The sequence below is a fragment of the Pristiophorus japonicus genome, chromosome 5 (assembly GCF_044704955.1).
Source record: "Pristiophorus japonicus isolate sPriJap1 chromosome 5, sPriJap1.hap1, whole genome shotgun sequence".
In the NCBI taxonomy this organism is placed as follows: Eukaryota; Metazoa; Chordata; class Chondrichthyes; family Pristiophoridae; genus Pristiophorus; species Pristiophorus japonicus.
Window position 1 is genome coordinate 303,206,704 of NC_091981.1, and position 13,355 is coordinate 303,220,058.

A 13,355-nucleotide genomic window follows, 5' to 3' on the forward strand; every position below is an offset into this window, starting at 1 on the left:
CCCCCTTGACCCCCGGGCGCGTGTCTCACCCCCCTCCCCCCCCCCCCCCCCCACCCCAAATCCCTGGCCGTCTAACCTTCCCCCCCGCAACCCACGAGCGTCTCTCCCCCGGGCCCTCTGTCGTGCGTTCCCCCTCCCGGTCTGACCTGACCCAGGGTGTGTGGGTGACGTGCTGACTGATGGCTGCCTTTCCTTGCCTCAGGTGAATGGTGTTGGTCTGCGAGACGCTGAGCATCACAGGGCAGTGGAGGCACTGCGCAGCTCGGGGGGTTCGGTGACCATGACCATCCTACGGGAGAGCATGGTGGAGCCAGAGAACGCCATCACCATGACGCCACTGCGGCCCGAGGATGACTACGCGCCGAGGGACCGGTGCACTGGGCTGCGATTCCTCGCCGAGCCCGAGACCGGAGTGGTCCGTGAGCAGCACACCACCTCGCTGGCCCGCAACGACAAAGGGCTCGGCTTCAGCATCGCCGGCGGCAAGGGATCCACACCATACAAGGCAGGAGACACGGTGCGTTCCAGGCCTGGGTAACCTAGGGACCGCCAGGGCAAGGGGCAGAGTGTGTGACCCCGGGGCCGGAGTGTTGTGTGTGACCCCCCGGGGCCGGAGTGTGTGTGTGTGACCCCGGGGCCGGAGTGTGTGTGTGACCCCGGGGCCGGAGTGTGTGTGTGACCCCCCGGGGTCGGATTGTGTGTGTGACCCCGGGGTCGGAGTGTGTGTGTGACCCCCGGGGTCGGAGTGTGTGTGTGACCCCGGGGCCGGAGTGCGTGTGACCCCCGGGGCCGGAGTGTTGTGTGACCCCGGGGCCGGAGTGTGTGTGTGTGACCCCGGGGCAGAGTGTGTGTGTGACCCCGGGGCCGGAGTGTGTGTGTGAGACCCCCGGGGTCGGAGTGCGTGTGACCCCGGGGTCGGAGTGTGTGTGTGACCCCGGGGCCGGAGTGCGTGTGTGTGACCCCGGGGCCGGAGTGCGTGTGACCCCCGGGGCCGGAGTGTTGTGTGACCCCGGGGCCGGAGTGTGTGTGTGTGACCCCGGGGCCGGAGTGTTGTGTGACCCCCCGGGGCCGGAGTGTTGTGTGACCCCGGGGCCGGAGTGCGTGTGTGACCCCCCGGGGTCGGAGTGCGTGTGACCCCGGGGCCGGAGTGCGTGTGACCCCGGGGCCGGAGTGTGTGTGTGACCCCGGGGCCGGAGTGCGTGTGACCCCGGGGCCGGAGTGCGTGTGACCCCCGGGGTCGGAGTGTGTGTGTGACCCCGGGGCCGGAGTGCGTGTGACCCCGGGGCCGGAGTGCGTGTGACCCCCGGGGTCGGAGTGTGTGTGTGACCCCGGGGCCGGAGTGCGTGTGACCCCGGGGCCGGAGTGCGTGTGACCCCCGGGGTCGGAGTGCGTGTGACCCCCGGGGTCGGAGTGCGTGTGACCCCGGGGCCGCAGTGCGTGTGACCCCGGGGCCGGAGTGCGTGTGACCCCGGGGCCGGAGTGTGTGTGTGACCCCCCGGGGTCGGAGTGTGTGTGTGACCCCCGGGGCCGGAGTGTGTGTGTGACCCCCGGGGCCGGAGTGTGTGTGTGACCCCCCGGGGTCGGAGTGCGTGTGACCCCCGGGGCCGGAGTGTGTGTGTGTGACCCCGGGGTCGGAGTGCGTGTGATCCCCGGGGTCGGAGTGTTGTGTGACCCCCGGGGTCGGAGTGTGTGTGACCCCGGGGCCGGAGTGCGTGTGTGACCCCGGGGCCGGAGTGCGTGTGACCCCCGGGGTCAGAGTGCGTGTGACCCCCGGGGCCGGAGTGTGTGTGTGACCCCGGGGCCGGAGTGTGTGTGTGACCCCGGGGTTGGAGTGCGTGTGACCCCCGGGGCCAGAGTGTGTGTGTGACCCCGGGGCCGGAGTGTCTGTGTGTGTGTGTGTGTAAGCCCGGTCAGAGTGTGAGCCGACGTGTAACCCCGGGCCCTGTCTTGTTGCAGGCGATCTTCATCTCGCGGTTAGCGGAGGGGGGCTCTGCCCACAGAGACGGGATCCTGAGAGTGGGAGACCGGGTGATGTCGGTAAGTGCTGTCCCAGCAGCCAGGCCACCGATTGCTCACCTGTACCCAGTGTCCCCTGTAAGCTGTGCTGTGTGCTGCGTGCCCTGTGTTGTTCAGTGAGCGGTCCCTCTCAGTCTCATCGCGTGTGCGGTCTGTAGAGTGAGAGGGGCGTGGGCCCAGCCCTTGTTGCTGGAGTTGGCAGTGTACAGGATCTTTGGGGCTTCTGGTCGGTGACTGACTGCACACACTTTCCATTCCAGCCCTGCCTCCCTCACCTGTTTTTTGCTAACTGTTTATTTTTTGAGCTGCACAGTGATGGATCCGTACCCTCTCTTGCCTCTGACTTGCATGCAACTAAACATACCGCGCACCGTGTGGTGGTGGGTTCCTGACTTTAATCCGCTGGCCTGGTTAACAGCATGGGTTACCAGGGCAACGGCCAATAGTAAGAGCGGTTACTGTGTGGTCAGTGGTGGATTCTGTCTGCTCTACGCCAGATCTTTCTGCACTCCTTCACCCCACAGTAAAACCTCGTCTGATTGGTACTAACCCCTCTGACCTGCCCTTTATTGGTTGATTTTGTTCGCTTTCCGCCACTTCCTGTGGCCATGCAGGACAGCTGGGATCTTGTCCCCAATCCGGTGTATTTACACGCCTGTCCCACCGTCTCCATCAGTTTGAAGTTCAGACCGAGCGGCTCCTGTGTGGGGGTGGGGGGGAGATGTGTGTGCTTGCTGAGTGTCTGTCGGAGGCAGTGGGGGAGCCCCATTGGTACCAAGGTCCCTCTATAAAAGCAGGAAGTCTTGCTGCAGTTATACAGGGTATTGGTGAGGCCGCACCTGGAATACTGCATGCAGGTTTGGTTTACATATTTACAAAAGGATATACTTGCTTTGAAGGCAGTTCAGAGAAGGCTCACTCGGTTGATTCCGGAGATGAGGGGGTTGTCTTATGAGGAAAGGTTGAGTAGGTTGGGCCTCTACTCATTGGAATTCAGAAGAATGAGAGGTGATCTTAACGCAACGTATAAGATTATGAGGGGGCTTGACAAGGTGGATGCAGAGAGGATGTTTCCACTGATGGGGGAGACTAGAACTAGAGGGCATGGTCTTAGAATAAGGGGCCGCCCATTTAAAACTGAGATGAGGAGAAATTTCTTCTCTCAGAGGGTTGTAAATCTGTGGAATTCACTGCCTCAGAGAGCTGTGGAAACTGGGACATTGAATAAATTTAAGACAGAAATAGACAGTTTCTTAACCGATAAGGGGTTATGGGGAGCGGGCAGGGAAGTGGAGCTGAGTCCATAATTGGATCAGCCATGATCGTATTAAATGGCGGAGCAGGCTCGAGGGGCCGTATGGCCGACTCCTGCTCCTATTTCTTATGTTCTTATAAGAACATATGTACTGCCTGGTCAGAGAGTGTATAAATAGAGGTGATCCATACCACGAATACTTTTGCTGGAGTAAATCGGGAGAGAGTGTTTCCGGTGGCAGAGGGTCAGTAACCAGAGGGACACGGATTGAAGGTGATTGATGAAAGAACCCGAGGGGAGGTGGGGAGAATGTTCTTACGCAGCCAGTTGGTGCGATCGGGAACGCGCTGCCGGAACGGGAGCAAACTGGATCGTAACTTTCAAACGGGAATTGGATAAATGCTTGAAGGGGAAACATAGCAGGGCTGTGGGGAAAGAGTGGGGCGTGGAACTCATTAAATTCCTTGCTCAAAGAGCTGGCACGATGGGCGCAATGGCCTCCTCCTGTGAGATGTCGCTCTGTGCTCCCGGATAACAACAGGCTGCTGGCTCGGGGATTCGATCGCGTGGCAATCTATTCCCTCTGCTGGGGGGAGTCCAGAACAAGGGCCGAAGCTGATCATTCGAGCCAGGCCCAGGGGTGATGTCAGCAAACACTTCTTCACACAAAGGGCCGTGGAAATCTGGAACTCTCTCCCCGAAAAGTCTGGGGGTTGCAGCCAATTTTCACGACGAAGATTTTAGTTGGGTAAGGCTGCCACAGGAAATAGAGGAAAGGTGGGATGCTGGAGTTATGGTACAGATCAGTCCTGGTCTGATGGAACGGTGGAGTAGGCTGGGGGGCCTGAATGGCCTCCTCCTGTCCATTAACTCCCCTGTCCAGGGAGTGAGACAGCCCCATCACTGACTCCTGGCACTGACTCCTGGCAGATCACAAACCAAATTACAGCAGCCCTTTCAAACTGACGGGGACTCAGCAAAAGAATGGATGGGACTCCCAACTGTCCAGCGTTCTACATCCTGCACATGTGTCAGCCCAACTGTGTGTGTGCGGCTGTGTGTGTGTGTGTGTGTGTGTGTGTGTGTGTGTGTGTGGGGCTGTGTGTGTGTGTGGGGCTGTGTGTGTGTGTGTGGGGCTGTGTGTGTGTGTGTGTGGGGCTGTGTGTGTGTGTGTGTGGGGCTGTGTCTATGTGTGTGTGTGTGGGGCTGTGTGTGTGTGTGTGGGGCTATGTGTGTGTGTGGGGTTGTGTGTGTGTGTGTGGGGCTGTGTGTGGCTATGTGTGTGTGTGGGGCTGTGTGTGTGTGGGGCTATGTGTGTGTGTGTGTGTGTGGGGCTATGTGTGTGTGGGGCTATGTGTGTGTGGGGCTGTGTGTGTGTTTGTGTGTGTGTGGGGCTATGTGTTTGTGTGTGTGTGTGTTTGTGTGTGTGTGGGGCTGTGTGTGTGTGGGGCTGTGTGTGGGGCTGTGTGTGCGTGTGTATACTGGGGGGGGGGTGGGTGTGTGTGTATGTATACCAGTGTGTGTGTGTGTGTGTGTGTATATGTATACCAGTGTGTGTGTGTATACCGGGGTGGGTGTGTGTGTGTGTATACCAGTGTGTGTGTGTGTGTATACCGGGGTGGGTGTGTGTGTGTGTATATACCGGGGTGGGTGTGTGTGTGTATACCGGGGTGGGTGTGTGTGTGTGTATATACCGGGGTGGGTGTGTGTGTGTATACCGGGGCGGGGGGGGTGTGTATACCTGTGTACATACAGGCACTGTCTGGAGACGGGACATGAACAGCGCTGATCCCCTTCCCCTGCGTCCTGTGTGTTGAGAGTGAGATATGTGATGTGTTCTTGCTCCGAGGGCTTGTTCACAATTTCCAGCATCGAACATCTCCTTTTCCTCAAATCTCCTCGTTTATTCACTTTCCTCTCCCGTATTAAAGACGGAGCTGGAATCTGCCCAGTGTCTGAGTGTCCCACAATGCCCCACAGGCGGTGAGAGTGCAGCCGCGACGGCCGACAGGCCGGAGTGCCAGCCATCATGGGGGGAGGGGGGCACAGACCAGTCAGGTGAAAGCTCTGAGCCTTCTGCTGTTGCTTGTGGGAGTGGTGCTGGCCTGAGCTCACCAAGCAAAACACCCCGGCTTCTTCCAAGTGTCATGGAATCGTTCTCAACAACTGAGAGGGTGAGTGGGGCCTCCCAACCTCGCTCAGTACTGCCCCTCCAACAGTGCGACACTCGCTCAGTACTGCCCCTCCGACAGTGCGGCACTCCCTCAGTACTGCCCCTCCGACAGTGCGGCACTCCCTCAGTACTGCCCCTCCGACAGTGCGGCACTCCCTCAGTACTGCCCCTCCGACAGTGCGGCACTCCCTCAGTACTGCCCCTCCGACAGTGCAGTACTGCCCCTCCGACAGTGCAGCACTCCCTCAGTACTGCCCCTCCAACAGTGCGACACTCGCTCAGTACTACCCCTCCGACAGTGCAGCACTCCCTCAGTACTGCCCCTCCAACAGTGCGACACTCGCTCAGTACTGCCCCTCCGACAGTGCGGCACTCCCTCAGTACTGCCCCTCCAACAGTGCGACACTCGCTCAGTACTGCCCCTCCGACAGTGCAGCACTCCCTCAGTACTGCCCCTCCGACAGTGCAGCACTCCCTCAGTACTGCCCCTCCAACAGTGCGACACTCGCTCAGTACTGCCCCTCCGACAGTGCAACACTCCCTCAGTACTTCCCCTCCGACAGTGCAGCACTCCCTCAGTACTGCCCCTCCGACAGTGCAGCACTCCCTCAGTACTGTCCCTCCGACAGTGCAGCACTCCCTCAGTACTGCCCCTCCGACAGTGCAGTACTGCCCCTCCGACAGTGCAGCACTCCCTCAGTACTGCCCCTCCGACAGTGCAGCACTCCCTCAGTACTGCCCCTCCGACAGTGCAGCACTCCCTCAGTACTGCCCCTCCGACAGTGCAGTACTCCCTCAGTACTGCCCCTCCGACAGTGCGGCACTCCCTCAGTACTGCCCCTCCGACAGTGCGGCACTCCCTCAGTACTGCCCCTCCGACAGTGCGGCACTCCCTCAGTACTGCCCCTCCGACAGTGCGGCACTCCCTCAGTACTGCCCCTCCGACAGTGCGGCACTCCCTCAGTACTGCCCCTCCGACAGTGCGGCGCTCCCTCAGTACTGCCCCTCCGACAGTGCGGCACTCCCTCAGTACTGCCCCTCCGACAGTGCGGCGCTCCCTCAGTACTGTAGTGGAAGAGTTGATCTGGATTATATGCTGGAGTGGGGCACAGGACCACTGACTCGGAGGGGCGGTGCTAGGGTCTGACTGTGATAAAGCCAGCGTTTGATGAGGGATGTCAGGCTGCCCGTTTGCCAGAGTGAGCGAGGCCACCCTTTGCCTCATGGTGTGTGTGTGATGGAAGCTGTGAAGGGGCCCTAGGTGCTGTGTTTCAGGCAGGTTGTGGGGCTACTGCCCACAGACCGATGTCAACTGACTGCAGGTTTGCGAATGTTTGCAGATCAATGGGGTAGAGATGGCAGAAGCCAGGCATGATCAGGCAGTAGTGCTCCTTACGGGCACAGCACCCACCATCACCATGGTAGTAGAGCGGGAGATGTCAGAGTTGTGCAAGTCTGCAGATGGGGTGATAGTCGGAGATGGCTCACCGAGCCTGCACCGAGCGAGACCTCACTCTCCCCCGCCGCCCGGACAGTCGCCCAGCGATGATTACCAGGACACCAGCATCGAGGACACGGCAATTCCACCCAACCACCTGGCCATCTCCCTCGGCACCGACGACCAGTACCCCGTGGAGGTAGGAGAGTGGCACTGGGGCGAGAGATGGGCACAAGGTCAGGGACACGGGAGGGCGCGAGGGTGGGCACGGGGGGGGGCGAGGGTGGGCACAGGGGCAGCGACACGGGGGGGGGACATGGGGCGAGGGTGGGCACGGGAACGGGGGGGGGGCGAGGGTGGGCACGGGGGGCAAGGGATGGGTGCATGGTAGGGAGAGGTTCCAGAGAATGGACAGGGGCACGGGGGTGCCAGAGACGGGTGCAGAGGCAGGGGGCACGCGGGGCGAGGGTGGGCACAGGATCAGGGAGGGGTTGGAGAGGATGGGCAGGGGGTTGCGGCGATGGGGTAGCTATTACCCTGTGTGGGCAGTGTTTGTTTGTGGGGCATGTTACCCGGTGTGTGGGGGGGCAGTGTTGGGGGGGGGGGGGTGGGCTGGCTCCCCCAGTGTCGGGGTGTCGGGGGGGGGGGGGGGGAGTCTCCATTACCCAGTGTCGGGGGGGGGAGGGGAGTCTCCATTACCCAGTGTCGGGGGGGGGGGGGGGGGGGGGGGGGAGTCTCCATTACCCAGTGTCGGGGGGGGGGGGGGGGAGTCTCCATTACCCAGTGTCGGGGGGGGGGGGGGGGCGAGGAGCTGGGTTACTCAGTGTCGGGGGGAGGAGGGGCGAGGAGCTGGGTTACCCAGTGTCGGAGGGGGGGGAATGCTCAGTTACCCGGCTGGGTAGCGTTGACCAGAGCCCATGTGAAGGCTTGCCATGTGTTCCTGATCCCAGGAGATCACACTGCTGAAGACGGGAGGACCCCTGGGACTCAGCATCGTCGGGGGCAGTGACCACGCCAGCCATCCTTTCGGCATCCAAGAGCCCGGTGTCTTCATCTCCAAGGTACACACACCATAATACTCCCGCTGCTCAGGTACGTGTCTGTGCTGGGGCTGAGTACGGGAGAGCGGGGCAGTGGGATTAGTTTGGGATTGATACAGGGCTATGGGGAGAGAGCGGGGCAGTGGGATTAATTTGGGATTGATACAGGGCTATGGGAGAGAGCGGGGCAGTTGGATTAGTTTGGGATTGATACAGGGCTATGGGGAGAGAGCGGGGCAGTGGGATTAGTTTGGGATTGATACAGGGCTATGGGGAGAGAGCGGGGCAGTGGGATTAGTTTGGGATTGATACAGGGCTATGGGGAGAGTGCGGGGCAGTGGGATTAGTTTGGGATTATAAGAACATGAGAAATAGGTGCAGGAGTAGGCCATTCAGCCCTTCGAGCCTGCTCCACCATTCAATAAGATCAAGGGTGATCATTCCCTCAGTACCCCTTTCCTGGTTACTCTCCATACCCCTTGACCCCTTCAGCCATAAGGCCCATATCTAATTCCCTCTTGAATATATCTAATGAACTGGCATCAACAGCTCTCTGTGGTAGAGAATTCCACAGGTTCACCACTCTCTGGGTGAAGAAGTTTCTCCTCATCTCAGTCCTAAATGGCTTACCCCTTATCCTTAGACTATGACCACTAGTTCTGGACTTCCCCAACATCGGGAACATTCTTCCTGCATCTAACCTGTCCAGTCCCGTCAGAATTTCATACGTTTCTATGAGATCCCCTCTCATCCTTCTAACCTCCAGTGTATAAAGGCCCAGTTGATCCAGTCTCTCCTCATATGTCAGTCTGCCATCCCGGGAATCAGTCTGGTGAACCTTCACTGCACTCCCTCAATAGCAACAATGTTCTTCCTCAGATTGGGAGACCAAAACTGAACACAATATTCCAGGTGTGGCCTCACCAAGGCCCTGTACAACTGCAGTAAGACCTCCCTGCTCCTATACTCAAATCCCCTAGCTATGAAGGCCAACATACCATTTGCCTTCTTCACCGCCTGCTGTACCTGCATGCCAACTTTCAATGACTGATGTACCATGACACCCAGGTCTCGTTGCACCTCCCCTTTTCCTAATCTGCCGCCATTCAGATAATATTCTGCCTTCGTGTTTTTGCCCCCAAAGTGGATAACCTCACATTTAGCCACATTATACTGCATCTGCCATGCATTTACCCACTCACCTAACCTGTCCAAATCACCCTGCAGCCTTTTAGCATCCTCCTCACAGCTCACACCGCCACCCAGTTTAGTGTCATCTACAAACTTGGAGAGATTACACTCAATTCCTTCATCTAAATCGTTAATGTATATTGTAAATAGCTGGGGTCCCAGCACTGAGCCCTGCGGCACCCCACTAGTCACTGCCTGCCATTCTGAAAAGGACCCGTTTATCCCGACTCTCTGCTTCCTGTCTGCCAACCAGTTCTCTATCCACGTCAGTATATTACCCCCAATACCATGTGCTTTAATTTTGCACACCAATATCTTGTGTGGCACCTTGTCAAAAGCCTTTTGAAAGTCCAAATACACCACATCCACTGGTTCTCGCTTGTCCACTCTGCTAGTTACAACCTCAGAAAATTCCAGAAGATTTGTCAAACATGATTTCCCTTTCATAAATCCATGCTGACTTGGACTGATCCTGTCACTGCTTTCCAAATGCGCTGCTATTTCATCCTTAAAATTGATTCCAACATTTTCCCCACTACTGATGTCAGGCTAACCGGTCTATAATTACCCGTTTTCTCTCTCCCTCCTTTTTTAAAAAGTTGTGTTCCATTAGCTACCTTCCAATCCATAGAAACTGATCCAGAGTCGATAGACTGTTGGAAAATTATCACCAATGCATCCACTATTTCTAGGGCCGCTTCCTTAAGTACTCTGGGATGCAGACTATCAGGACCTGGGGATTTATCGGCCTTCAATCCCATCAATTTCCCGAACACAATTTCCCACCTAATAAGGATATCCTTCAGTTCCTCCTTCTCACTAGACCCTCGGTCCCCTAGTACTTCCGGAAGGTTATTTGTGTCTTCTTTCGTGAAGACAGAACCAAAGTATTTGTTCAATTGGTCTGCCATTTCTTTGTTCCCCATTATAAATTCACCTGAATCCGACTGCAAGAGACCTATGTTTGTCTTCACTAATCTTTTTCTCTTCATATATCTATAGAAGCTTTTGCAGTCAGTTTTTATGTTCCCAGGAAGCTTCCTCTCATACTCTATTTTCCCCCTCCTAATTAAACCCTTTGTCCTCCTCTGCTGAATTCTAAGTTTCTCCCAGTCCTCAGGTTTGCTGCTTTCTCTGGCTAATTTATATGCCTCTTCCTTGGATTTAACACGATTCTTAATTTCCCTTGTTAGCCACAGCTGAGCCACCTTCCCCATTTTATTTTTAGACAGGGATGTATAATTGTTGAAATTCATCCATGTGATCTTTAAATGTTTGCCATTGCCTATCCACCGTCAACCCTTAAAGTATCACTTCCCAGTCTATTCTAGCCAATTCACGTCTCATACCATCGAAGTTACCTTTCCCCAAGTTCAGGACCCTAGTCTCTGAATTAACTGTGTCGCTCTCCATCTTAATAAAGACTTCTACCATATTATGGTCACTCTTCCCCAAGGGGCCTCGCACAACAAGATTGTTAATTAGTCCTTTCTCATTACACATCACCCAGTCTAGGATGGCCAGCCCTCTAGTTGGTTCCTCGACATATTGGTCCAGAAAACCATTCCTAATACACTCCAGGAAATCCTCCTCCATCGTATTGCTACCAGTTTGGTTAGCCCAGTCAATATGCAGATTAAAGTCACCCATAATAACTGTTGTACCTTTATTGCACCCATCCCTAATTTCTTGTTTGATGCTGTTCCCAACCTCACTACTGCTGTTTGGCGGTCTGTACACAAAGGGTTTTCTGCCCTTTGGTATTCCGCAGCTCCACATCATCCAAACTAATGTCCCTCCTTACTTTTGCGTTAAATTCCTCTTTAACCAGCAACGCTACCCCACCTCCTTTTCTTTCTGTCTATCCTTCCTGGATGTTGAGTTCCCAGCCTTGGTCACCCTGGAGCCATGTCTCCGTGATGCCAATTATATCATATTTATTGATTGCTGCCTGTGCAGTTAATTTGTCCACCTTATTACGAATTATCCTCGCATTGAGGTACAGAACCTTAAGGCTTGTCTTTTTAACGCACGTTGCCCTTTTAGAATTTTGCTACAATGTGGCCCTTTTTGATTTTTGCCTTGCGTTTCTCTGCCCTCCACTTTTACTTTTCTTCTTTCTATCTTTTCCTTCTGCCCCCATTCTACTTCCCTCTGTCTCCCTGCATAGGTTCCCATCCGCTTGCCATATTAGTTTAACCGTTCCCCTGCAGCACCAGCAAACACTCCCCCGAGGACATTGGTTCCAGTCCTGCCCAGGTGCAGACCATCCGGTTTGTACTGGTCCCACCTCCCCCAGAACCGGTTCCAATGCTCCAGGAATTTGAATCCCTCCCTTCTGCACCACTCCTCAAGCCACGTATTCATCTGAGCTATCCTGCGATTCCTACTCTGACTCGCACGTGGCACTGGTAGCAATCCTGAGATTACTATCTTTGAGGTCCTACTTTTTAATTTAGCTCCTAGCTCCCTAAATTCAGCTTGTAGCTGATCTGATCATGGACTCAGCTCCACTTCCCTGCCCGCTCCCCATAACCCTTTATTCCCTTATCGCTCAAAAATCTGTCTATCTCCGCCTTAAACATATTCAATGACCCAGCCTCCACAGCTCTCTGGGGCAGAGAATTCCACAGATTTACAACCCTCTGAGAGAAACATTGAAACATAGAAAATAGGTGCAGGAGTAGGCCATTCGGCCCTTTGAGCCTGCACCACAATTCAATAAGATCATGGCTGATTATTCCCTCAGTACCCCTTTCCTGCTTTCTCTCCATACCCCTTGATCTCTTTAGCCGTAAGGGATATATCCAATGAACTGGCATCAACAACTCTCTGCGGTAGGGAATTCCACAGGTTAACAATTCTCTGAGTGAAGAAGTTTCTCCTCATCTCAGTCCTAAATGGCCTACCCCTTATCCTAAGATTGTGTCCCCTGGTTCTGGACTTCTCCATCATCGAGAACATTCTTCCCACATCTAACCTGTCTAGTCTCGTCAGAATCTTATAAGTTTTTATGAGATCCCCTCTCATCCTTCTAAACTCCAAAGTATAAAGACCCAGCTGATCCAGTCTCTCCTCATATGTCAGTCCTGCCATCCCGAGAATCAGTCTGGTAAACCTTCGCTGTTCTCCCTCAATAGCAAGAACGTCCTTCCTCAGATTAGGAGACCAAAACTGAACATAATATTCCAGGTGAGACCTCACCAAGGCCCTGTACAACTGCAGTAAGACCATCCTGCTCCTATACTCAAATCTCCTCGCTATGAAGGCCAACATACTATTTGCCTTCTTCACTGCCTGCAGTACCTGCATGCCAACTTTCAATGACTGATGTACCATGACACCCAGGTCTCGTTGCACCTCCCCTTTGCCTAATCTGCCGCCATTCAGCTAACATTCTGCCTTCGTGTCTTTGCCCCCAAAGTGGAAAACCTCATATTTATCCACATTATACTGCATCTGCCATGCATTTGCCCACTCACCTAACCTGTCCAAGTCACCCTGCAGCCTCTTAGCGTCCCCCTCACAGCTCACACCGCCACCCAGTTTAGTGTCATCTGCAAACTTGGAGATATTACACTCAATTCCTTCATCCAAATCATTAATATATATTGTAAAGACCTGGGGTCCCAGCACTGAGCCCTGCGTCACTGCCTGCCATTCTGAAAAGGACCTGTTTATCCCGACTCTCTGCTTCCTGTCTGCCAACCAGTTCTCTATCCACGTCAGTACATTACCCCCAATACCATGTGCTTTAATTTTGCACACTAACCTCTTGTGTGGGACCTTGTCAAAAGCCTTTTTAAAGTCTAAATACACCACATCCACTGGTTCTCCCTTGTCCACTCTACTAGTTACATCCTCAAAAAAATTCCAGAAGATTTGTCAAGCATGATTTCCCTTTCATAAATCCATGCTGACTTGGACCGATCCTGTCACTGCTTTCCAAATGCGTTGCTATTTCACCTTTAATAATTGAATCCAACATTTTCCCCACGACTGATGTCAGGCTAACCGATCTATAATTACCCGTTTTCTCTCTCCCTCCCTTTTTTTAAAAAGTGGTGTTACATTAGCTACCCTCCAGTCCATAGGAACTGATCCAGAGTCGATAGACTGTTGGAAAATGATTACCAATGCATCCACTATTTCTAGGGCCACTTCCTTAAGTACTCTGGGATGCAGACTATGAGGCCCCGGGGATTTATCGGCCTTCAATCCCATCAATTTCCCCAACACAGT

The 13,355-nt window shown here is 54.9% G+C and overlaps 1 protein-coding gene across 1 annotated transcript in view; it reads left to right on the forward strand.

Moving 5' to 3' along the window:
• scrib (scribble planar cell polarity protein) overlaps positions 1-13,355 on the forward strand; it is a 271,485-nt gene that overhangs the window by 129,749 nt on the left and 128,381 nt on the right. Inside the window, exons 19-22 of the mRNA XM_070880275.1 lie at positions 203-517; positions 1,957-2,037; positions 6,785-7,081; positions 7,833-7,943. Of these exons, the coding sequence (XP_070736376.1) occupies positions 203-517; positions 1,957-2,037; positions 6,785-7,081; positions 7,833-7,943 (804 nt within the window). The remainder of the gene's footprint in view (positions 1-202; positions 518-1,956; positions 2,038-6,784; positions 7,082-7,832; positions 7,944-13,355) is intronic.